Genomic DNA, 27,724 nt, shown 5'->3' on the forward strand with positions numbered 1-27,724 from the left:
GGTGGACACTGAGCACCATGGACTGACATTGGATCATTTTTAGAAATGATTCTACCACGTACCTTTGTGTCTGATCTTCATTGAGTTCACAGTTGCAAAAGATGCAGTCAAGAAAGTAACAAAAGCGTTTTTCTGCAGCTTGTTCAGAGCATTCTGACTGGGTGGTAATAGGGTGTGAAAATCCAGTCACATTTTTTAAAAAACACATTTCCAATAGGGCAACATTTAACATGTGGCTGTATTGTTCCAGGAAGACTCTAGTGATGCCAACAGTGTACTCTGGTCTAGATCCATCTGCAATGAAGCACACATGGGACATTCATCTCAGTCCGCGCACGTCTCCCAGGGTGAGCTACTGCACAACGCTTGACCTGATCTGCCACAGGACACCATTTTGCACCTATCTGAGGTTCACACTACACTAAATAAGCATCAGTGCTGGCAATAAATGAACCCTTTGGGCAAATCCTTTAATAACATTGGATGTGTTGAAACATTAAAATGAGCAGCAACGGTAAATTACAGTGAACGACAGACCCTGAAGCAAAGTAAAACTGGACTTGACTAAAAAATGTCTGTGATGAAAGACTGGGTTTGTAGGAAAAGCAGGTACAGAAATATTCAGATCCCTTCACGTTTATGCATTTTTTTTTAAAAATTATTTCCCCCCCCAATCAAAAAACACTCTGTACCCCACAATGACAAAACAAAAACTGGATTTCATAAATTTCAGCAAACTTATTGAAATTAAAAAAAACAAGCATCACATTCGCAACAGTATTCAACTGATTGCAAATACGAAATGCAGACATCTGTCTATGCAAGGTTCTTACAGTTGGCAATGTGTATTCGAGCAAAAACCAATGCCTGCAGAGTTTAGAGACAAAATTATGTTGAAGCCCAAGTATGTGGAAGGACACAAGAATTTCCAAAAGCACAGTGGCCTCAATACTTAACTTGAATACGTTTCGAACAGCTACAACTCTTTCTAGATCTGGCAAACCAGCCAAACTGAGCAATCCATGGAGAAAGGCATTGGTAAGAGAGGTGATCAAGAACCCAGTGGCCATTCTGGCTGACCTCCATAGAACCAGAAGAACAACCAACACTGCAACACCCTGAGCAATCTGGGCTTTATGGTAGAGTGGCATGGCAGAATCTTCACTTTAGTAAAAGACCTACAGTATGAAAGCCCACTCGGAGTTTGCAAAAAAGGGTATATAAACAGACAGACTTTTCACACTGTGAAAAACAACATTATCTGGTCTAATGAAACAAATATTGAACTGTTTTGCCACAATTCTGACTGAAATGTCTGGAGAAACCCAGGCACTAGCCATCACCTGAACAATCCCACCATTCTCTGTCATTGCATCATGCTGTGTAGTTTTCAGTCACTAAGACTGGGAGACAAGTCAGGGTTGAGGGAAAGCTGAACAGAGCAAAGAGTTAGACTTAATGAAAACCTGCCTCAAAGCACTCCGGAACTCCATCCGAAAGGACCCTTTCCAACAGGAAACTGACCCTAGGCACAAAGTAAAGACAACACAGGAGCGGCCAAGAAACAACTCTGGGAATGTTCTTCAGTTGCACAGCCAGGCTCTGGCCATGAACAAAATGAAATATCTCTGGAGGTACCTGAATGTAGTTGTCCCCCGACAGCTTCTATCTAACCTGAGATAACTTGATATTCTGCAGAGAAGAATGGAAGAAAATCACCAAATCCAGGGGTGCAAAGCTTGTCGTGTCATACCGAAGAAGACTCCAGGCTGTAATTGCTGCTTCAAGATGCTTCAACTATGTATTGAGTACAGAGACTGAATACACAATTTTTTTGACTGCTTAAAAAAAAAAAAAAAAAAAAAAAAACTTGAAAAAATTCTAATATTCTGTTTTCCCTGGCTGAGGAACTGATTGCTGCTTGATGGCGGAATTTAAATGATTTTAGCATATGTGGTACATAAAATGTACAAAAAGTGAAGGGGTCTGAATATTTTCTGAATGTGCAGTAAATAAAATTCAAGTATCTCAAATACGAAAGAAAATCAAATTCAGCAAATTCAAAGTTGACTTTGTGTGAAAAACTACCACACAAACTTTGCTGGAACAGCAAAATGCAAAGAAAATTACATCATATGCAAAAAAAAAAAAATAGCCAAGATAAACTGGTGCTATATTTGCATTTATGTACAAATGAGAAAAACCATAACATATGCATCCAAAAAGAACATTTCTTTTAAATTGTCCTTTAAAATTTACGGATTCAAAACCGTATTTTAGTGGCTGCACAGTTTGCCCCATGAAATCATCAATGTTTCAACAGGAGTACACTAGTTGGACGTATCCTTTACGTATTTATGGTAGATTTTATGCAGCTTTGCAATTTCTTTCTCAGGTGGTTCATTCCAGTCATACCAAAAGTACCACGACGTGCTCTCATTCACTCCAGGTGCACTTGGAGTTTTGTTGACGGCACTATGCAGATTGGTATAGTTTTCAATCCTGAATTCCACAAAAGGAACTTGATAGGGAATTAGACCTAAAAAAACAAAAGCACAGAAGATGAAATTTCAAAACTAACCAACTCACAACAGAATTTTAAAATCTACTGCTGATCCCAGGGACTTTCATTTTCAGCATTAGTCTTTTGAGCCAAAAGATTTTTCTGAAACTTTAAATACCTGTTGTTTTTGTGTGCCAACCCTAAGACCACTGTAACACATTTGTTTGGTAGAATCTTCCTCCTAAAATTCATGTTACGATATTTACTTTAAATTACTGTCTTATCACCAGTTGCATGGTTTGGTGAAGTTTAGAGAAATTAAAATTAAGCATTAATATAAATAACTTCCCAAAAGCTAACAAAAATAACCTTCTCAACAGAATACTTGGACATATTTAAACAAATACTCCCTCCTAATTAAACAGTAAAATGCACAGGATGGCATGAAAAGGACCTGAAAGTCAAAATATTTAACAAGTGTATCTGTGTTTGGGGGTAGCATGAAACGCTGTAGCCAATTTCCATTGCAGGAGAATAAAAAAAGATGGGGTTGGTGGATTACATATTTAAAACTTTTATGTTTACATCTGGGATAGTGGGGAGATGGCATTCTATGGTTGTATTTTCATACAAGTAATCCATTTCATTTCTGATGAAAACTTTTCTTATTTTACATTGTTTTTCGTTAAGGCTTACTGCTCTTAAAATTAGAGAGATTAATTTATTTCCCTTGTGGACAGGAATAAGATTTGCAAATTGCCAGTAAATTTGTATCTCTTTCATGTGAAGTATTTGCTGGAAATGCTGTATATCTGCTAATAAGACAGAAACAAAAATGTTTTTCAGCATTACTGCAAAATTTCACCAGACTTTACTTTTGACTTTCAACCACCCAAATTCAAATTCCAATTTGAAGTATTTTGCATGGAGCAAACAAATCCTGTCCCTTACCCATGTGGGTGTCCTGCCTAATCCCAAAAGCTACACCTGTCAGGCCGCCTGACTAATGTGAACTGGTCCTGTATAAATGTGGCAGGGATGAACAGAATCCAGGTTAATGGACAGTCCTGTCCCTGTAATGCCGTAATTTCAATAAACAGGTTTGGATATTAAATTAAAGGCATAGAAATAGACTAACTGGCCTAGGTTATCCATACTGTGACCCTGCTTACTCCAAAGGATTATAAACCCCCCAGATGGTTATTTTCACCAGGAAACATTGCTGAATAGTCCTTTTATTCACTCACATTCTCTCTCTCACACACAGCCAGATGGGAATATCTCCCAACAAATTTGTAGAATGTGTTGGCTGATTTATATTATACCAAGATTTCTCTGATGCAGACAAGACAGCATACATACTGTATATATGTCCTCTGTACTTAATGTACAGTACACTTAAAAAGAAATGCATGCTTATTTATACTTTTCTTCTGTCCTATTACAATTTATAAAAGCACTCTCAGCCTTTCTCCTAATTACAATAAACGTATAAGAATAAATTGAACTGAAATACTGTAAAGAACAGAAGCATTTTGAAGTTAATATGACTCATTCAAAATGTCTAATAAGGATATTAATGAACCAACAACAATATGCAATGGAGAGATAAAAAAACCTATCTACTGCATCAGAAGCATAGACCATTTCAGTTTCATGATTTATGTTTTGCAGTGTTCTTGATTCTATGGTTTTCATAGTGTTCTATGAGGTATCACACAAGCACTAATGGTACTAGGATACTGTAATACTTTATTACATAAATATTATTTAAAGCAAAATTTAATTCCTTCATTCCTTTTTCCAAATACACCTTCCATGCAGAGGCATAAGGCAGGCATTTTATCAATAAAAAATATTTGGTGCAAGTATGCATTTATAGGGAGAAAAACAAAATGGAGCATTTCTGAATCACTTTTAGGAGATAAACATTGTTAAAGCAAAGAGATGTACTTTCATATAATTTGTATAGTTGTGGTCAAAGTTATTATCGTCCATGTACAGAATTTTAGGTAAATCAAGTATAATATAGCCGAAAAAAATGGACAGCCAAACACCTTTAGTCTATATACACACATATGTCTGATACAGAGTAGTACTGGATTTTAACGATTAAAAGTTATAAGTGTGGAAATGGGATAAAACTGTACACATGCCATGACACAATTATTGGCACCCTTTTGAATTATTCAAAATTAGTTTTACTGGAAAGAACTATATTCTCATGGCAGTGAATTTAGAATCACCTGCTAAAACGTACAGGCATTTTTATTTACTCCAATGTCACATAAATAACAAAGCTAAAATCTATACAATGTTTGCGAACACATACAGTGCATCCGGAAAGTATTCACAGTGCATCACTGTTTCCACTTTTTGTTATGTTACAGCCTTATTCCAAAATTGATTAAATTCATTTTTTTCCTCAGAATTCTACACACAACACCCCATACTGACAATGTGAAAAAGTTTACTTGAGGTTTTTGCAAATTTATTAAAAATAAAAAAAAACTGAGAAAGCACATGTACATAAGTATTCACAGCCTTTGCCATGAAGCTCAAAATTGAGCTCAGGTGCATCCTGTTTCCCCTGATCATCCTTGAGATGTTTCTGCAGCTTAACTGGAGACCACCTGTGGTAAATTCAGTTGATTGGACGTGATTTGGAAAGGCACACACCTGTCTATATAAGGTCCCACAGTTGACAGTTCATGTCAGAGCACAAACCAAGCATGAAGTCAAAGGAATTGTCTGTAGACCTCCGAGACAGGATTGTCTTGTGGCACAAATCTGGGGAAGGTTACAGAAAAATCTCTGCTGCTTTGAAGGTCCCAATGAGCACAGTGGCCTCCATCATCTGTAAGTGGAAGAAGTTCGAAACCACCAGGACTCTTCCTAGAGCTGGCCGGCCATCTAAACTGAGCGATCGGGGGAGAAGGGGCTTAGTCCGGGAGGTGACCGAGAACCCAAAGGTCACTCTGTCAGAGCTCCAGGGGTCCTCTGTGGAGAGAGGAGAACCTCCAGAAGGACAACCATCTCTGCAGCAATCCACCAATCAGGCCTGTATGGTAGAGTGGCCAGATGGAAGCCACTCCTTAGTAAAAGGCACATGGCAACCCGCCTGGAGTTTGCCAAAAGGCACCTGAAGGACTCTCAGACCATGAGAAAGAAAATTCTCTGGTCTGATGAGACAAAGATTGAACTCTTTGGTGTGAATGCCAGGCGTCACGTTTGGAGGAAACCAGGCACCGCTCATCAACAGGCCAATAACATCCCTACAGTGAAGCATTGTGGTGGTAGCATCATGCTGTGGGGATGTTTTTCAGCGGCAGGAACTGGGTGACTAGTCAGGATAAAGGGAAAGATGACTGCAGCAATGTACAGAGACATCCTGGATGAAAACCTGCTCCAGAGCACTCTTGACCTCAGACTGGAGCGACGGTTCATCTTTCAGCAGGACAACGACCCTAAGCACACAGCCAAGATATCAAAGGAGTTGCTTCAGGACAACTCTGTGAATGTCCTTGAGTGGCCCAGCCAGAGCCCAGACTTGAATCCGATTGAACATCTCTGGAGAGATCTTAAAATGGCTGTGCACCGACGCTTCCCATCCAACCTGATGGAGCTTGAGAGGTGCTGCAAAGAGGAATGGATGAAACTGGCCAAGGATAGGTGTGCCAAGCTTGTGGCATCATATTCAAAAAGACTTGAGGCTGTAATTGCTGCCAAAGGTGCATCGACAAAGTATTGAGCAAAGGCTGTGAATACTTATGTACATGTGATTCCTCAGTTTTTTATTTTTAATAAATTTGCAAAAACCTCAAGTAAACGTTTTTCACATTGTCATTATGGGGTGTTGTGTGTAGAATTCGGAGGAAAAAAAAAATTTTAATCCATTTTGGAATAAGGCTGTAACATAACAAAATGTGGAAAAAGTGATGCGCTGTGAATACTTTCTGGATGCACTGTATAATATATTCTTATAATCCATGCATTAAAGAATATATTAGGTGTGTCATATATAAAAGTTTGTATAAGAATAACTTTAGTAAAACACTTCAATATACTATATGGGCCAACATCCATGATCTACTGAGAACTGAATTATTTGTCACCTTGAGTTTAATATCCACCACCAAGGTCTACGGACTATAATAAGATACACCCAAATGGACTGAATAGATCTGAAAGTGTATAAAAAAAAAACCTAATTTTTTGACATGAGAGAAAATCAAAACAAACAAAAGCAACACACACATATACACAGTGATTTTCTTCAGTCTCTGAGCATCTTTTCTGCCCACTTTAGGAAAAATCATTCAATATGTGAATGGAATATGCTAGGGCACAAGTGAGCAAGCATGACAGACAATGAACACCTTCAACATGATTTAACCAGTAAATCATGGCTTTAAATCTTAAAAAGGTCAGTTCCATTCCTTGATCTTAACTGACAACAACCAAGCCAGCAGAGCAGCTGGAGATCAAACATAAAATTACAAAAGAAGTTACTCTCCAGAAATCTTGGAATTCTTGCTTCCAAAGTTCATAATTTTGTTGCTCCTGGATCTGTAAAGGACCTATTAGGACATGGTGTGTGAAGAAAAAAAATCGATCAAAGAACTGTTGATAAAACAGCATGTAAAACACTCTAAGAGCTTAAAACTTACCTGGACCATTCTGAAGTTTTAGCTCTACCATATGCTGCACACTAATCTAGGTATGGGTTGAAGGTCATGGGTATTCAAGCAGAACAATGACCATTAAAGAACATTAAAATAAAAGAGCAACAATAATCTTTGTCCAAAACCTACTAGAGAAACCAAAATCACCATTCAACTTCTTTGACGAAGAAGTTTCAGATGACTAATCTTTTTATAGGTTACAAAAATTATGCAAGAACAATGCAGCCAACCTACAGTTAAATACGGTGGAGATTTCAAAATGCAGTGGGGTTGCTTTGCTGCCTCTGGTGCTGGAGGTCTTAAACATATTAAAGGAATCATGACATAAGAGGCTTACTAAGCTATTATAGAGCATTATACGCTACCCAGTGTCAGAAAACTAGGTATGGGTTAAAGATCTTTGGTCTTCCAATGACCCAAAACACAAACAAATGGTAAAAAAAGGAACAAAAAAACTGGCTGTGTTAAACCTGCCAGCAATGAATACTGATCTTAGTCTAGTTTAAAACTAGAACTAGACATAGTGTCAATAGAAACTACCTGTAGAAAGATACAAGAAGTTTATAGAGGACTGGAAGAAGAATTTGGAAATGGTTGTACAACCAAGTATTAAAAAAAGGGTGCGTATAATACTATTCATATGGAGTAACGTCGCTGTCAAAAATAACTCTTAATAATTTAAGCCAAAATTACATTTCACACATGTCAATTACACTTCTAAAAATTATGAGTCCAATTCTCAAGTGTGAACAAACTGCCAAAAATATGTCATTGAATGCACAAAACATTTGCTATAGAGGAAGAAACAATCGATATTTGTTACTATGCATGTGCCACAAAGGTAGAAAGATGGAGTTATTTTTGAGAGCGATCATGCTTCATAACCGTCAAAATGAAATTAATTAAACAATGACAACATGCGATTAACAATAAAAAGTGAGAACATGAAATTAGCAAATTAATGGTGGTGCGTTTTAAACTTTACATAACGTCTTAGCCAAGCATCCAAATGTCTGTTATACGTGTAGAGGAGAGAGACATATTGTGGAAGGTTCCCAGTCTTCGGATTTCAGCACTCTGTCACAGATTTTGAGTTAATAATAAAATAACTGACTGACTGACTGACATAAAGGAATAAGGAACAAAAGGCATATTTTGTCACCTATATCATTATTTATACTTGTATTTCATGTTCTTATTATTTAATGTCACATTTCACAATACTTTTATTTTCATTTTTTTATTTATTTGCGTATTTGTTTATGCATTCATCCAATTTCTAAACCCATTTTTTCCTGAGCAGAGGCAGAGTCACAGGGAATGTGGAGCCTATCCTGGAAAGCATAAAGCACTTTTCTTTTCTGTTGTCTGTGCCAATTAGATATCACATAAATCTCACCCATCAGATTACAGTGTGCCAACTTTGCCAGTCTGTACGACCCATGTAACTATGTTGGGCTGACGGAAAACTCAACTGAAATTTTAAAAATGCATCCATCTCGTCACAAAGTTATTAAAATTAGGGTGGTCCAGTGCCATTTAGCCCTTAACAAATGGTATCTGAGCATCTCAACTGCAACATAAAAAAGGAATCTTGTCACAAAGCTTAAAATAAGAGTGGCAAAATACTGCACAACGCTCTACACCATTTGTTAAACATCAAAGTTAATCCTAGTCATTAAAAATGGGAATGTGACAAATTTGCTAGTCAGTTTGAACCAGGTACTCACATTGGTCTGTGCAAATCTCAGCTGCAACTTAACAAAGGCATCTGCATTTTTTCAAAAAAATGTGACAACTAGGGTGGTCCAACACCATTTAATGTTTTACAGTGCCCATTAATTATCACAGTTAATTTCCTTCATTGCCAAGTTTTCCCGTCAGTCTGACCCACATAACCCGCTCTGGGTCAGCAAAACTCGACTGCACTTTAACAAAGGTATTCAATTTTCTCTGAAAATTAGAGTGGGTCAACAGCATACAACCCTGTATAAAGCCAGTCAAATATCACATTGAAATCTGTTCATTAGATATATGGGAATATGACAAATTTGACTGTCCTTTTGACCCATATACCGAAAGTTCAACTGCAACTCAACAAAGGCATCTTTCTTTTCTCAAAACTAGTGTAGCCCAATTCCATTCACTAGATATGGGAATGTGCCAGCTTTGCCTGTCAATTTGACCCATGTACCTAACTCATATATAACAAAGGCATCTGCCTTGTCACAAAGCCATGAAAAATGAGGGCTGCCCAACATCACCCAACTCTTTACTGTGCCCATTAAACATCAGAGTACATCTTACTTATTGGATGGGACAGTGTGCCAAGTTTGTCATTGAGCTGGGCAAAACTGAACTAACATTTAACATTGGCACCTGTCTTGTCGCAAAACTTTGAAAATAACGTTAGTCCAACTTGATGCAACTCCTTTCTATCCGATCAAGAAGAAAACCTATTTCTATCTATCTATTTCTTTTTTTCAGATAGAGGGCCCATTATAGTGACACACGTTAATATCTTTTTATGCTGCAGAATATTTTGACTGGTTCTTAATGCTGAATAAGTAACTGCTTTGCACTGGTTGCGTGAATACGAAACTGCCTGGAAGCGAATACCTTCAGGCTCTCATGAAATGGTCACATTCTCCCCATATCTCTGTGGCCTTACGCCAGTCCTCCCGAAGACTCACATGTGAAATAAATAGAAGGTCCAATGACGTACCCCTGTGATGGATTAGCGTCACAGCCTGGACTGACAGCCCACGGACATTTACTAAACGCTACTAGGGAAAACTCCAGACCTCACAAACATGTAGTACCATGGCGGCAGCAAAACCGATGACCAAAGCTTTTGTTCGTATACATGGAGTAGGATCTCTGTCAAAAATAACTCAATTTTTCCACCTTTGTGGCACATGTGTAGTAACAAAAATCAATTGTTCTTCTTCAATAGAGAATGCCTCATGTATCCAATGATGTCTTTTTGACTGTTTGTTCATGCTTGAGAACTGTACTCATAATTTTCAGAAGCAAGATGATTTTTTAGAAGCATAATTTCCAGAAGCAAACAAAACATTAAGAAGCACAAGTGTAATTGACACGTGTGAAATATAAAATTTGATTCAAATTTAAAGTTATTTTTGACAATGATCTTACTCCATACATTTGGATTTTATTTTAACGTTTTTCTGTTAAAAAGACCACATGCAAGTTGAATAGAGATCTTTTTTATTGTGTGATTTTGACATCCTATTAAAATATTTTAATAATCAAAAATATGCCCATGTATTTCTGAAGATATTATTCTTGATATACGTAAAGTTCAAAGGTGAAATACAATATTGACAACCATCACTGTATATTCTTCTGGATAAACTTTAGGTGATTGGTAAAGGACAAAAAGGAAACTTACCATGACCTCTGGCTTTCTCAATTTCTTTTACTAAGGATTTCTGCTGTTTTCTGCATAATCCTATTATGGGGAAAAAAAAAAAAAAAAACACACATCAACAACTATCAAAAAATTACTAAGCAGGGATGCACCGAAACAGATACCATGTATCTGGATATCTGTAACTAGGACTTGAGTCCACCTAAGGTCAGCCATTTCTGTTACCTCAAGCTTTGAGGTCTCCTTCTAGAGATGCTTTCAGCTTTGAAAAGTTGAAAATGTATGTTCTTCTGTGTTAATACACAACACTAGTATAAGATGTCACTCAAAATACCACAATGATGTTTGGTAACATTTTCTATTACGTTTTAAGCAAATTATACAGGTTATTACAATTAAATTCACAAGCGTTTGCCTCATAAATAAAAATTTTAAAATTAAATAAAATAACTTAAAATAAAACATGTAAAAAATAAAATTCCAAATAGATGCATTAATAAAAAAATAAAATAAAAAAATATGTTCATGTCTAAGAAGAAATTCCAAAACATGAATGTGATAGCTAATTCATTAAAAGAAAAAAAAAAACTTAAACTTCAGCATTTAAACTTAGTGAACAGCCTTTTATACAAAATGCACCATCAAATAACTGAAGCAGGTGTACACTATTTTTTGTTTGAGGTGTCTAACAGCAAGTACAACACACTGCCAAATCAATGCAACTTACTCAAATTTATTTGAATCTTTAAAACACCCCCCTTTATATTTTCCTCATATCTTTATCATGGTGAAAAATCTTGTTGCAGTTGGCAAAATCCCAAAGCAACTTACTGCTTCCTGCTTACATAGTTATTTCCAGACACAAGTAAGGAGAGACACATTGTATTAATTATTATAGATATAAAACAGTATTATGGTAGATATTTTCTGCAGAAACAGAAATGAAAATTCTTCTTCTTCTTCTTCTTTCGGCTGCTCCCATTAGGGGTTGCCACAGCAGATCATCTTCTTCCATATCTTTCTGCCCTCTGCATCTTGTTCTGTTACACCCATCAACTGCATGTCCTCTCTCACCACATTCATAAAACTTCTCTTAGGCCTTCTTCTTTTTCCCTTCTCTGACAGCTCTATCCTTAGCATCCTTTTCCCAATATACCCAGCATCTCTCCTCTGCACATGTCCAAATCAACGCAATCTCGCCTCTCTGACTTTGTCTCCCAACCGTCCAACTAGGGCTGACCCTCTAATGTACTCATTTCTAATCCTATCCATCCTCGTCACACCCAGTGCAAATCTCAGCATCTTTAACTCTGCTACCTCCAGCTCTATCTCCTGCTTTCTGGTCAGTGCTACCATCTCCAACCCATATAACATAGCTGGTCTCACTACTGTCCTGTAGACCTTCCCAGAAAGAGAAATGAAAATTATTATAAAAGGAAAATGCAATCTCTCTTTTGCCATTTATTTTTCAAAGTCTACACGTAAGGATGCAGAAAAAATTTAAAATTCAATAACACCATTTGCAATTTCATTTTCCACACACATCAGTCATTTGTGAAATTTTTAAAAATAAAATTACTCTTTTGTCATTTCATTTTCCATACCTGTCTTAGTGTGTCATGATTAAAATAAAAATGCAATCCCCACATTAGATTTGCTTTTCTTCATGACATGTGTAATAACTGCTAAAATGAAAATTCAATATTTCCTTTGTATTTTCTTTTCCAGTAGGTTTGCTGTACATATGTGACAAAATTTAAAGAAAAACTCAAAATGGATAAATCAATCACAAAGTCCCTGTTCGGATATTCGTTTTCACCCTGAACAGCAATGAGGATGCAAAAATGAAAAGCCAAATGCAAACAGGCCCTGACCCCACCTGTTGCTCATTGAATTTACATTTTCCACTTTGCATTCCTTTACTGGTATTAAAATCTTTGGTCCCAGTTTTAGCAGAATTTTGATGTGACACTAGTGAGATGGCGAGCTCAAACACAGAGCAGCTCTTCTGCTGTCAAAGTCCACTTCCCTACAACTCCCGTTGTGAAATCTGGCATTTTTGAAACTCTTCTGAACTCTCCATTCCAACAGTTTCAGAGCATGTATTACATTGTAGTGTGATCAGTCTACAAGTGAGCCTTTAAGTTGCCTGCCCAGTGTAATCAGAGCAGGGATCTCATCCATAGCTTCAAGAACCGTTTTGTTCAAAATAAACCAAAGTTGTGAAAGTGAGCTGAGAGTTGTTACAGAGTAACCAATGCCGGGATGGGTGCCTTTATTGTGTTGAAATGTTGAAATGTTAAACGATTTCTGTACCAAAAAATAAATTGTCCTTAATACAAGAGTCATAACCATATTTCATATGTGTGGTCATAGGGGAATGATGGACTTGTAGCTTTGAATGCCTACCAGACAGCCTTGGTGTCACGATTACTCCTAAACAGCTATGTTTGATGTACTCCCAGATGGGCTTAAAGTGGAGAAGGACAAACCAACTATAATTGCCATTACCATACTACTAGTAAAAAGACCCATCTTTCTCAATTGCAAGAATCCCAGCCCACCTATTATAAGTCAGTGGTTTAGTGATACTATTTAAAATTGGAAAAAATGTATTCTTACTTAGAGGATCTGTCCAAAACTTTTTAAAAATACGACAAGATCGAATTAATCAAATCTTAGAATAAGCATTTATATTGGGGAAGAGAACATTCTCCATTTTGTTATTTTTAAAGGTTTGCTCATGCTGTTGCTCTCCATACTTCTCTCAGGTGGGGTTGAATTATGGTTTGTTAAGTTTGACATGATTGTATGGAATGTTCTTTTCCTCAAATAAAATCAAAAAATTAAAAGATTGGCCATTTGTAATAACACAGCAGAAGGGTTTTAATATTTGACTTTAATGCATTATCAAACTGAAAAGGTACTGTCTGAAGCGGTCAAAGTAAAGCACTTGGGCATGAGAGGAGTTTGGAGCAAACAGTTTGTCAATTCAGAAAAGATGTGTAGGATGCGTTTCAGGTTGTGATTAATAAGGATGATGAAAAGTTATCCTCATCCTAGTGGGTGCTGGAAGATTTGGCAGAGTTGTGTCCATTTCTGTGGCTGGGAAAAGGATCACTGCAGGGGTTAAAAACCTCACTAAACAGCAAGGCCACTAATCAGGTTACGATCTCTCTGAAAATGATGGAAGCACTTATATTGTTGCTTTAAAGGTGATGAAGGTGAGAACACTGCCTTGAGACTGACAGGCTGGAATAGTGCTTTATTTAAGCACAAGGGCGTACTTCAATGACCAGAGTATCCATAACCCCAGTTTGGCTGGGAACACCTGTGCATGTAAACTGAGACTACAGCTGAAAACTGAACATCAGATACACAAAGATATGCTTTGTAAACTAAGTAAATACCTCAAGGTAACTTGTATGAGATGCTACATTAGGTTGGGTTACAGGGATCACTACTATTATGTGTCATTAAGTGTTCGTGGAACAAAATAAACGTCATATTTGGCACAAAGTTTTAATATATTTAAAGTATGTAAAGATCACTGCAAAGTGCAAAATGTGTTAACACTTCTGTTCATAAACCTCACTTGACAGGAGGGTACCATCTTTGTTATTTGCAGAAGATGTTGTCCTCTTGCCCTCCATGTGATAGCAAGCATGTACTGGAACAGTTTAGAGTAGAATGTGGCACAGAAAGAATTAAAATCATGTGTTTTAAATCCAAGTTCATGGCATGATAGCCCAGAGGAAGACTTACCATTTTTTAGTTAGCTTAATGGCAGTGGAAATTTCCAAAAAGGAACTGGAAACCAGAAACTAAGATTAGTCTTTTCAACTTTGTCATTCTCTCAACTGTCACCAGGAAAAGTAGATGCAAAACGAGATGAAACAGTACTAAATGCATGCAAGTGATAAGACACAATGTTGCATTATTTTCTACCAAAAGAACAAGCAAAAGATTTAATTTTTCAAGAAAATTATACGTACCAGTTTTGGTTGTATCATGTACTACTCCTGTGTGACTGCTGATAAACTGATCTAAAAGCTTGATATTCTATATATAAAAAAAAAAACACCAAGAGAAAGCAGACTATATTATCAACTTTAAAATACTTTTAATATGCATGTTATAATTTTTTAAGATTTTTATACAAACAACTACTCTCATTCACTTAATACTGAAATGGCAGACCCATGAAATGCTGGAGGGATCATCTCTCTCCACTAGCATGAAGGCATCTGAAAGTCCCCCAGGAGCAACTGGAAGAAGTTGCTAGGGATTGGTTGGCCTCATATGTTCAGCTTGATGTTTTGCCACCACATCCCAAACCAGAAAAAGCATATTAATAATGACTCAGGGGTGGGGTTTGATTAGTCTTCAAATTTGTTGGGTTATAAATTGATCTGTTTGTATGGAATGATTACAATGAAAATTAATAAAATAAAAATATTAAAAAAAAAAAAAAATGATGATGAAACAGTAGTAATGGAATAAAACACTAAATACAGACTAGGTACTAAAACTCTTGAAATTAACATGCTGATTTATACCTGCAACAGCCACTAGTTTAATACAAAAAATGTTTAGAGTCTTTATAAGTATAATAAGTTTAAATATCATTTACTGAAACATAAAAATGCTGTTGAAAATTCTATTTTGATAAACACTCACTCTGTAGTCCACAATTATCTTTGGATCTCTGCATACAGGACAGGGGTTGCCACTGATTTTATTTCCTCTCTATAAAAAAAATCATTCAAAAACAGTAATAAGTAATGTTATTCAAAAAAAAAAAACAAAAAAAAAAAAAACAACAAACCAGCTCATAATGAAAATAACAAGGTTAAATTTAAAACAGGCAACTACAAATTTTACATATTATGTGGATACCATCTTTTTCCAAATGTTTGTTCTCAGAGTGAACATCAAAAATATGTTAAAACACAACAAAAATATATTTATGAACGGCCTTATAACTGTATGCCCTTGCAAGAGACACTATATAAAATATCAATTACATCTTTTAGGAACAGCTGCAACCTTCAAAAACATTAAAATCTGAATAGTAAAGCAGGGCTTACAACTCTGCCTTTCATATACAATAGCTGTTCTCTATAAACTGGTCTGAAAATGTAAAGATCTGGGCATGTATATGTATTTGTAGGTGGGCACTGCATTTTGAAATAGCCAGACCACCTGCAAGTACAGGGAGGGAACAAAACCTCATACATACTGCACTTGAATCATAGAGACTAACAGGCCACCACCTCAGCCCCTACTCACTACATAAGTATACAGTCCAATAACCTGTACAATCAATTCTAAATCTTACTTAGTGTGTCATGATGTACACAGACAGCATTTCATGTTTAAAAGCCAGAGGTGATGGATGAATCCTTTTTCTGAAGCCTGACAGAGTATGTCTGCTTAAAATACCACAGGCACTTTCAATTCACTAACAGGGCATGGTAACTGTACTGCTGTTCTGATAAACCAGATGCTTGATGCTGAGAACCTGGTAGTCACACTGTGTCAACACTGCATCTGGTACTATTACAGGGGGCACAAATAATCTACTCTTTGTGCCATGAGAAACCTTTATAATGTGTGCTTGTCAGGTGTTGGGGGAACTGTAAAAAGACAATTCATTTGTCATTTGCCTCAGTAAAGTCATTAGCCAGTAAAGTTCTGGAAGCAAGTTCTTTAGATGGATAAGAAAAAGAAACCTCAACAAAGTGACTGAAGAGTAGAAAAAGTAATAACAGATAATATAAAGCATTTTGGTGTCTACATTTTTGCTACTTTCATGTAGCTTATGCTTATTCCTCTCCCTGAAGTAGGACAAAGTTCTTCTAAACTTTGTAGTAGCACACAAGGTCTGTTACAACAGCAGATTTAACAGGGATGCAGGAATCCAGCTGCAAACCTCCAATCAGCATTCCTGAGAAAAAAGGCTTAACTCCAGCTCTTACAGTATCAGTCCAGCATCAGCCTATACTTCACCTGGCAGTAAAGTGTAAATCAGGTTTGAATTGACATTCCTGCAGACTCCTCGACACATGGAGGTGCCAAAGTTCAAACAAAAAGCTATAATTCAACTGACAACTTCAATGGACAAAATAACGCACCAATGAACAGGCACTAGTTCTTTAACTGAAAAGGATTTTAATCCAATCATCAGAGGTTATGCCTTCCTTACAAAGCCACATTAATCTTTGAAACTGCTTCAAGTTTTTGAAAACAAAAAGCTGATGAGATGTTCTATCTTTGGGGAGCTGAAAGTTGAGATCCATTCTGCCAAGGCACTCTCTGTGCCAGTGACTAAGCTCAGTCTAAGAAGCAGCCATTACCTCAAGAAGGAAACTTCAGCATCTAAACTCTTGTGCCAAAGAGTAACCCTTTTCCCTATGATGTTGCAGAGGACACAGCAAATAACCTAGCTGAGAAAATGACCCACACCATATACAAAGGACCACATGGCAAAGGGGAAGAATCAATTGAAACGAAAGAAGAGTCCTCCACTTCAACACAGTAACAGCAGCAACAAGTCCACACAACTTTGGACGTCACCTTTATAGGCTTGGTATCATAAAACTGTTTATCTGTACCAAGATTAATTAGAACTCTAAAGAGCCAGTAAACAGCCAGCTTCTTTGGAGCTGCATGTCTGTCTTCTATATTTATTATACAGTTATTATATTTCTATAATCCTTGGGTTTATCAACAAACTATTATTTTGTTCTTTAAAATAAGTGTGCATCAGTTACCTTGATACAAATCTAATGGCCAGAGACCTGCCTCCTACAACAGAGAAAGGTTAAAAAAAATAAAATAAAATAAGAGCCTTACCAAATTAATAAATTACTGGCATTGCTGAAGGCAAAACTGATAATAAACCAAAGTTAAAAAAATCTCTCCTTTTTCCTACATTACACTGCCATTCTTGGGGATGGGCAAGTTAAAATCACTCACTTCCGTACACAGTGGTACCTCTGGTCACGACCGTAATTCATTCCAAAACGTAATTTCCCCATAAGATTGTATGTAAATACAATTAATCCGTTCCAGACCGTATGAACTGTATGCAAATATATATATTTTTTAAGCACAAAAATAGTTAATTATACAATAGAAAGCACAGTGTGATAGTAAACTAAATGTAAAAACATTGAATAACACTAAGAAAACCTTGAACAACAGAAAAAACTAACATTGTAAGAGTTCGCGCTAGACCCTTGCAAACTGCTCGCTGTAAACACTTTTTTTTTTTTTTTTTTTTTATAAATGAGTTTTAAGCACAGGGGAAAAAAATTAAATGCCACTTCTCTTGCGAAACTTTTCAGGCCATCCTCTACTGGCTTTAAATTCCTCACCTGCGCCACTAGAAGAAGGATTTTTTTTCAGCAAATCGCCATGAATCTTCCTGGCTTTCTCACATATGATCGCCTCGCTTACGCTATCCCCTGCAAGTTGCTTCTCGTGCAACCACACTAGCAACAGTTTTTCCACCTCTTCCAGCACTTGAGGCCTCTGCATGGTTAATATTGTAACTCCTTTTGCAACATCAGCTGCTTTGTTTGGCCCTGTATACGCAAACAAAAGAAAATGGGAAACGGAGAATGGCGAATCATTGGCGCGTACGAACGCGCGTAGGGAAACTGGCCACCAGTGTTTTTGTTCGCCACCAGAGTGTGTGGTCATGAACAGATGCAAAATTTTGGCAAACTTTTTGATCGTAACCCAATTTGTACGTGTTCGGAAACGTTCGTGACCAGAGGTTCTACTGTACTGGATAAAACAGATTAATACTTTTTCACTGACATTAACTTTATACATCTGATTTAAAGCTAGTACAAACCTGCATATGTAAGCCTTTTCAAGTTTGTGCTATGATAACTAAATAGAATTTTTCCAATCTGGTGAATTTATTGATCTCTGAACTCCCACTTACTCTTTTCAAATAATTGGTACTGTACCATCATGCTTGCAAGTTTTATTTTTCTCTGGTCAATGTAAACTACTGAATTGAAGTTACACTGAAAATGTGTCTGTGTTAGTAAGAATAAATTTACACATCTAAAGATAAGTACAGGCTTTGACACAAGGGTCTCATAATACAGTTGCAAGAAAATGTTTGTGAAGCCATTGGAATTTCCTGTATTTCTGTGTCAGAAGAACAATTTTTGTAATTAAAGCAATTAAAACTGCTTGTGTGTTTTAAGTTTAAGAAGATTTTGGTTGTTGTGTACCTTAGTTGATATGAGTAATTAATACAAAAATCCATGTAATTTCAAAGGGTTCCCAGTCTTTGTCTTGAAATTGTATAGCTATGATTCACTTATTAACAAATACACAGTAAATCGGCCAAGAACTAAAAATAATTCATAAATTACAGAAAACAACCTTTCTACTCATACTCACAATACAAGTTTTACGTGTCTTCTGGGGTGGGATTCCACCCTTATGGTTTCTCCGATAATCAGCCCAAATTGGACGGTTACCATATTTTTCTGTATATTCTAAAAGAAAAAATTTTTTTTTAAAAATTAAAAAAAATAAGAAAACATACTCTTTTTGCAAACACTTGACATATTCCTTTCAAAAATCAAATTTAATTATTTGCTCTATTTTGGTTACTCAGAGAGCAATATATATTTTTTTAATTATAGATACTTTGACAATAAAAATATCTCTCTATTATAATAAAGAAATCTTGGTTCGAAATGTGATCTTCTCGGAAGACACTTTGACATCCCGCGAGAGACACTTTTAACGTCACGCGAGACAAGGCAGTGAGACAAAAGGACAGCTGCTGTACATGCTTTTAAATGATCGACGTGCAGTGCGACAAGCAGAACCCACTGCTCAGCAGCAGCATCAGAAAGTCAGCAGCTGATCTGTTCGCATCTCCTTAGCGCGCTTTTAGCCCCCCCAAATCCCCCCGCCTTCACAATGCGCGCGGCAGAGATGCAAAGTGGCTGGAGCGTAGCAAGCCCCTTGAGGGGGTGGGCGAGCAGGGGGCATAGCCCCCTAGTTTATTTAATACTTAAAATCCTTAAGGAAACCAAAATGTTGTTTCTCTTGAGAAATTTAAGCACATATCATTGGTGTTTGATGCCAGGGGGAAAATGACACAAGAATGACGCAGGACAAGACTACAGATCTACATACCAGTGTCTGAATGGTGCCACCAGCTAGGGATGAGTAGCTCTGTAGGTGTAATTTGTGTGGCCAGAACTCACCTCCAACCTATACTGTATACAGCACATACGGCCCCAAGTTAGGAGAACAGAGTTGATTATTCAGGCACAACACAGACCACTGCATTGGTTGGGGGCATAGTTAGAGCTAGATATTAGCATGGTGTTTATGTAGCTAATAAATTATATATAAATGTATTTCATCTAAGTCCAGACTTTGTTAATCCATATTACTAACCGAGAATGGTAAACCGGATATGGAAGCAGGTACATGCCCGTGGACGCAGGAGACATAGTGCGCAGGCGCCACACAAAGCCCCCCTCCCCAGAGTGAAACAGGAGAGACTACGAACGTGTGCAGGCGCCACACAAAGCCCCTCCCCCGCCCCAGAGTGAAACGGGAGAGACCACAAACGTGCGCAGGCGCCACACAAAGCCCCCCCCGCCCCAGAGTGAAACGGGAGAGACTACGAACGACACGCAGACGCCACACAAAGCCCCCCGCCCCAGAGTGAAACGGGAGAGAAGTAATATGGAAGCAGGTACATGCCCATGGACGCAGGAGACATAGTAAAACAAGAGGAGTCAACGCCCCGCCCCAGAGTAAAACGGGACACACTACGGAGTCAACAAAGGTTCACACATCAAACCCGAGATAGTACGGACACGCGTCTGAAACCGCGGAAGCAAAACTGTCTCGGCTCCAAAACCAAACAGCTCAACAACTAACACAGCTACAACAATGAGCCCGCATGGACAGATATAATGAACGTAGACGCCTACAATGCGCGTCTCAAACTGCGGAGGCAAAGCAGGCACGGGTTCAAAACGAAAGAGCTCGAGTGACCGAGATACAAAAATATTAACAGTGGGGGGCCCCAGAGTGACACGGGCGAACGCTCCGTATTAAACATACATCATCCTCACACGTCCAAGCTATACAGCATAGGTGAATCACATTACAGTGATGCATTATTGACAGTACAGTAAAGATCACAAGATCGCAAACAAATGGAAATTATTACTCGAAAAAGGGAAAATATAATCACCACAGACCAGGTGTCATTGAAACAAAAGCAGGATAAAGCGAGGTCAGAAATAAAAGACCGAGTAGAAAACAAAGTAAAACGTCATACAGAGGTTAAAAAGGGGGTCAAACACATGGAGAGCAGGTTGGAGATAATGAAAACTGGAATTCAAAAGCTTCAAAAAAAACGTAGGCACGAAACACAAGCAGAGCAAGATACAGAATATGAAAGCAGAAAACAACGACAGTGTCAAAACAAAGAAAGTAAACATTGCTTTAGCGCAAAGAAAGAGAAATTATTACTCGGAGAAATAACGAAATGTCGAATAGAGATCGAATATATGGACACAGGTGATATGTTAGAAGTATGTAAATATTGTAAGGCTTTGAAGTTTAAGTCAAGAGAATTTCAAAAACGAAGTTTACCTCACATGCATTTATCGGTTACTTTGCAAAAAACATTATTAACTACTGATGATGTGGACTGTTTTGTCTGTGCTGAAATTCTAAACAGAGAAACCTATCCTGAATGATTGGTACAAAGTCATTAAACACATCTCACGGACCTCATTTAATAGATTCAGCACACTGGGACTCGAAAGATTCCAAATATTGTTTTTACAGAGGTTCAGAAATAAAAGTGAAACTAATGAAATAGCAACAATTCAAAGAAACAAAACTCTTAAACGTGTGTATCTGGAAAAACAAAAACGGGGGTTGGCAAGCGAAGCAAGCAGGGGGCGAAGCCAACCTAGTTTGTAATAAATAATAAAATTAAATTAAAAATATTACATGTTGAAAGATGGACTGCAAGGTGACACATTGGTTAGCACTGCTAACTCACAGCAAAAGGAAACTTTGTCTATGTAAGGCTTCTTTCATATTCCATTTATAGTTCCAAATCCTAAAGATGTGTGTGTTGGTTTAACTGGTTAAACTACATTAACCCCCTATAAGCAAGTGTAGTGAGCATGCCAAAAGACATGCTGGAATCTTGTTCACGGCTTCCCTCTACTTTGCAAGTGATAGGCTTCAGCACCACATCTCTGAACTTGATTAACATTTCTGTATTGTTTATGAATGTGCATATACTCATTTCACAGAAATTAGGAGGAGTGCCTTTTGCTCTGTTAATAATAATTTAACATGGCCGTTTAACCTTTTGCATTACAATGGCCTTGTACAAAAAATAATAGTTAAAAATTCAGGTGCAAACTAATTTTCAAGCTTAAGAGGATGTAAAAGAGATTCAATCTTGTCCAGCAGTTTTGCTTTTTTTTATTTTACATAAAGTATTTAGCTTAAACTGACCTAATTTTCAGCTAAAGACTTTGCCATTGAGAACATGTAATTTATAACTCATCGTCACAAATGTTGAATAAATCCTGATGTTTCTGTACTTCTTCATATCAATTGAAACCTATTAGATAAGCAAACATCTGTTGAAAATAAACATTATCTAAATTCTTCCACTAGTACCTGTAAGTGGGCTGGTTCCCAATTTATATCCACAATGTTTTTTTTTCTCAAAGTCCCTGGATAAACCCTGGAAACAAACATAGTTTGCTTGGTTCCTGCTTAGTACATGGAGCATGTAGATACTGGAGAAGCACAGTAACATCTTAGTTATCTGAAAGTTACAAGTTTCTCACAGTTGAAACTTGGAGATTAAATTGAATAATTACATTAATTTTGACTATTACAATGCTGCACTATTAATGGTGAAATATTCTGAACACAGTGTCAATCAAGTCTGTCCCATTTCCCCCCCACCAAGCAAAACATACTAATGCTTTAAAAAAATGTATTAAATACCTTCACTTTCAAAGTATTCCCAGGGCTTCTCCTTGTAACGCTCAGTATTGTCAAAAGGACTTTTGTCAGCTGATGTGCAAAATAAGCTTGAAATGGGCTTAACAAGATGCAAACTCTTATGCCAAGTCTGGAAAGGAAGCTGAAAAAAAAAAAAAAAACCACATATAAAGATTAGAAATCTTAACTATATATTTCCAAATACAGTGGGGCAAAAAAGTATTTAGTCAGCCACCAATTGTGCAAGTTCTCCCACTTAAAAAGATGAGAGAGGCCTGTAATTTTCATCATAGGTATACCTCAACTATGAGAGACAAAATGAGAAAAAAAAAATCCAGAAAATCACATTGTCTGATTTTAAAGAATTTATTTGCAAATTATGGTGGAAAATAAGTATTTGGTCACCTACAAACAAGCAAGATTTCTGGCTCTCACAGACCTGTAACTTTTTCTGTAAGAGGCTCCTCTGCCCTCCACTCGTTACCTGTATTAATGGCACCTATTTGAACTTGTTATCAATATAAAAGACACCTGTCCACAACCTCAAACAGTCACACTCCAAACTCCACTATGACCAAGACCAAAGAGCTGTCAAAGGACACCAGAAACAAAATTGTAGACCTGCACCAGGCTGGGAAGACTGAATCTGCAATAGGTAAGCAGCTTGGTGTGAAGAAATCAACTGTGGGAGCAATTATTAGAAAATGGAAGACATACAAGACCACTGATAATCTCCCTCGATCTGGGACTCCACACAAGATCTCACCCCGTGGGGTCAAAATTATCACAAGAACGGTGAGCAAAAATCCCAGAACCACACGGGGGTACCTAGTGAATGACCTGCAGAGAGCTCGGACCAAAGTAACAAAGGCTACCATCAGTAACACACTACGCCGCTAGGGACTCAAATTCTGCAGTGCCAGACGTGTCCCCCTGCTTAAGCCAGTACATGTGCAGGCCCGTCTGAAGTTTGTTAGAGAGCATTTGGATGATCCAGAAGAGGATTGGGAGAATGTCATATGGTCAGATGAAACCAAAATAGAACTTTTTGGTAAAAACTCTACTCGTCGTGTTTGGAGGAGAAAGAATGCTGAGTTGCATCCAAAGAACACCATACCTACTGTAAAGCATGGGGGTGGAAACATCATGCTTTGGGGCTGTTTTTCTGCAAAGGGACCAGGACGACTGATCGTGTAAAGGAAAGAATGAATGGGGCCATGTATTGTCAGATTTTGAGTGAAAACCTCCTTCCATCAGCAAGGGCATTGAAGATGAAACATGGCTGGGTCTTTCAGCATGACAATGATCCCAAACACACCGCCCGGGTAACGAAGGAGTGGCTTCGTAAGAAGCATTTCAAGGTCCTGGAGTGGCCTAGCCAGTCTCCAGATCTCAACCCCATAGAAAATCTTTGGAGGGAGTTGAAAGTCAGTGTTGCCCAGCGACAGCCCCAAAACATCACTGCTCTAGAGGAGATCTGCATGGAGGAATGGGCCAAAATACCAGCAACAGTGTGTGAAAACCTTGTGAAGACTTACAGAAAACGTATGACCTCTGTCATTGCCAACAAAGGGTATATAACAAAGTATTGAGATGAACTTTTGTTATTGACCAAATACTTTTTTTCCACCATAATTTGCAAATAAATTCTTTAAAATCAGACAATGTGATTTTCTGGATTTTTTTTTCTCATTTTGTCTCTAATAGTTGAGGTATACCTATGATGAAAATTACAGGCCTCTCTCATCTTTTTAAGTGGGAGAACTTGCACAATTGGTGGCTGACAATACTTTTTGCCCCACTGTATATTTGACTAAATACTGTGCAGTTTACCATAAACATAATCAGTAACATATATAAATACATTTTACAAAACAAAAATGTAAGAATTTCTTAATTTTACACATACAAAATATAATGTATATTTATTACATTCTGCAAAAAGCTTGAACCATGCATCTAAATGTAATACAGACAAATATGTAGTGAGCAATAAAATTATATAATGCCATGCAAATTATTTCAAAATAAAATTAACCTCCTTTCATTGTCAGTCTTGCTAAGATTAAGGTCAGGGAAAAACACTTAAGATCTGTATAGTTTAGAAGACCAACATCTATTACACCAAGAAATGTAGCTTGAGAAAAACCTAAATTATTTAACAGGACACAAGAAGTAGGGTGTTAAAATAACCACCAAATACTCATTGACCAGTTTTCTAACCTGCTTCATCTAATTCAGTCTGACAGAAAGCTAGCATCTGTCCCAATGGCACTGGTTGCAATGTGGAAGATGACCCTGGACTGGGTACCACCATCATCAAACTGCACACTCAAGTATGCAGTTACACTCATTCATACAGGCCCTATTTAGAACTGCCAATAAGAATGTTTTTGTATATTGGTGAAAAACCAAAGTACCCACTACCAACAGGAAAACCCCATGTACCTACAGGAAGAACATATCAATCCCACATAAAGAGTCATGTAGATTTGGGATTAGTACAGGTGTAAAATGATTTCATATAAAAATAGTACCATCTAATTAGAATAATCCTCTACACCTTAAAATATTCGGTAAAGGGGCAGTGAGGAATAACAAATGCAATATTACATCATTTTTCACTACATAATATCACCAAAACACTGGCAAGTATTAAGTTGCCAGTTGCAAGAAAACAACTTAAAGCACCGCTAAAAGTTTTACTGTATTCTTTTATACAAGTAATACCATTATCAATTTGTTTCATAAACCTTTAAATAATCATACCCTTAGCCCAAAAAAGAGGCGATGATGCCATTTGCTTGTATATTGTTAGGTGTAGATGTCAAACAAATTTGCACATATAAAGCCATGCACATGTCTACCAAGCAGATCTGTGAGTAGCTGCACTGTACATTTATTTGTTCCGTAAATTTTACCATTCAGAGGAAAAGGACCTTTAACATTATGGTGAACAAATTTGGATCCCGAATGAAGATTACAGTTATTTTACAGCGACCGTCAAGACTCAGCAGAACTGGGATTAGAACATATAACCGTGAGACAAAACGATCAGACTTAAACTCAAGTTTAAGTTTGACTTAAAGTCAAGTACAAAAAGTGTACACCGCGTATCCTTCGGGTATTTAAAAAGACCGCTTCAGTTATCCTTGTGACACTGTTACTGCATTATGTTGCCCCAGGGCAGATGACACAAAAAATTCTCCGGTTACTTTCCATACTTATAACTATAAAAAGCGGTATAGTTTTACCTGTTCTGCACGAAAGATGTTGAATAAGACACCAGACGAAACAGTCGACCCCAGTCTTAACACGCTATGCAAGCGAGCCGCCATTTTGACATCCTAAGATAGGGTAAAGGTCAAATAAACCACGTGATTATAGTTGCTCTAGACTATTTTGACGTATCGCGAGAAGAAGAAGAAGCTTTGCCAGGAAATATATGTGGGTGTCACTAAGCACAAATCGAGTAGGTATTGCAGATCTTATAGTGACCGTGGGTTTTTTTTTTTTTTTTTTTTGCAAAAAGGACACCAAGACGCATTGATAGACACTTTCGGCTTTTCTGGTGCTCTCCTCGACAGGGAATTGTTTCAGGACCGTAAATTGCCACGCCCTCTTAAGTTATCTCCTTTTTTAATTGTCCTTAGGTACTGTAGTTGCATATTCCAGACCCTTGCACTAGGAAAACTAGCCATTGCATCTTTATGGAGAGAACGGCTTAAAAACGAGACTAGTTAATAACCTCGATCTGGGGACTGTCGGAGTGAAGTTTGCACATTCTACACACTGCGTGTGTGTGTGTGTGTGTGTGTGTGTGTGTGTGTGTGTGTTTGTGTTTGTGTTTGTTTTTCCTCTGGGCGCATTCACTTTACACATTTCAAAGAGAGACAACGCATAACTACCGGAATAAGTTCCATCATGATTCTGAAATGGTTTATGTGGCATTATTTATGGATGAATATTAATAGAACGAAGTGCTACGTGTTTCCATCTGTTTGAAAATTGTGTTTTGGTTCGAGAGAAAAAAAACTTCATTCCAGCTAGTGCGTCGTTCCCAAAATTCCGATAACAATTCTTGGCTTTACAGTATTGTATCCCAACCATCACGGTTTATGGTTTTACGTTAGTTGTTTGAGAACACCGTCAAGATTTACAAATTAATCCTCGTTAAAACTGCCCCCCTTTGCAGCAGTATACTCCCTGAAACATTTGCAAATTGATTATTCAATTGGTGTGAGGATAACTCTTTTTCTGTAGTCACGTACTTTCTCACAAAGACTTATAATGAGGAATAACTGAATATGAGTTGTAAAAATACAACATTGTTTTTCATTAAATAGCATAAATGTATTATATGGGTTAAAGATGTCCCTAATGACAAGAAACAGTTATTATGAATCCTAGTTATGTTTAATTATCACTCGTTTTAAGAGGAATTGCACATGTAAGTTAAACAGTAAATTTGCCAAACAATATTTTTATATGGCACCTTTCACGGAGGTCCCCATTTCAAGACATTTACAAGAAAACTAGGATACAATTTAAAGTAACTAATAATGTAAATAAAATGCAACAAAGTGCATGATTGTATAGCTTATCTATTTCACATTAGGAAGACAGGCTTTGAGACAAGTTAGATATACTTACTAATCGTGGCACTGCCATGGGTTTTTGATTAGCACATGCAAGTAAGAACTTCACTGTACTGTGTTCATGTCACAATATTGACACTGATTATTTACAAAGAAATGAACTTTGAAGGCTCTATATAAATAGTCATGAACTGAGATAGCACTTAGAGATAAAAATAACACAAAATGAAATTGAGATATATTTTGGGATGAGGAAAGAGGTTGAAGCACAAAGACAAAACCTATGCAGACAACAGTGAATGAGCTTAGGTTTTGAACATAGTCCCCTGAATGTTGATGACAAGTGAGTGTTTTGTTAGCACTTTACTACTTTCAATTTGTCAGTTTAGTACTGCTACTGTTATTTGGAATGATGCTAATCAATTTTGGATTAATTTGTTGATGCTGTTTAAAAAAGATGCCCTGTGGTGGCTTGGTTCATTCTAACCTTGCACCC

At 37.3% G+C, this 27,724-nt stretch overlaps 1 protein-coding gene across 4 annotated transcripts; it reads right to left on the reverse strand.

Moving 5' to 3' along the window:
• Positions 1-451: 451 nt before the first annotated feature.
• Positions 452-27,379, reverse strand: mrps18b (mitochondrial ribosomal protein S18B). 4 transcript variants are annotated; one of them, XM_028808063.2, is made up of 8 exons: positions 25,885-26,041; positions 22,634-22,772; positions 19,013-19,110; positions 15,263-15,331; positions 14,578-14,644; positions 10,604-10,663; positions 2,682-2,744; positions 2,395-2,539 (listed from the first exon to the last, which is right to left on the reverse strand). In XM_028808063.2, the coding sequence occupies exons 1-7, from the start codon at positions 25,966-25,968 to the stop codon at positions 2,704-2,706; spliced, it is 558 nt and encodes a 185-aa protein (XP_028663896.1). In that variant the 5' UTR covers positions 25,969-26,041; the 3' UTR covers positions 2,395-2,539; positions 2,682-2,703. The 4 variants fall into 4 exon arrangements, with proteins under 4 accessions (XP_028663888.1, XP_028663879.1, XP_051776657.1 ...); XM_028808055.2 differs by lacking the exons at positions 2,682-2,744; positions 25,885-26,041 and adding an exon at positions 27,284-27,379 and having other exon boundaries at positions 452-2,539; XM_028808046.2 differs by lacking the exon at positions 2,682-2,744 and having other exon boundaries at positions 452-2,539.
• Positions 27,380-27,724: the final 345 nt, after the last annotated feature.

This window comes from Erpetoichthys calabaricus, chromosome 1, assembly GCF_900747795.2.
Source record: "Erpetoichthys calabaricus chromosome 1, fErpCal1.3, whole genome shotgun sequence".
NCBI classification, from domain to species: domain Eukaryota; kingdom Metazoa; phylum Chordata; class Cladistia; order Polypteriformes; family Polypteridae; genus Erpetoichthys; species Erpetoichthys calabaricus.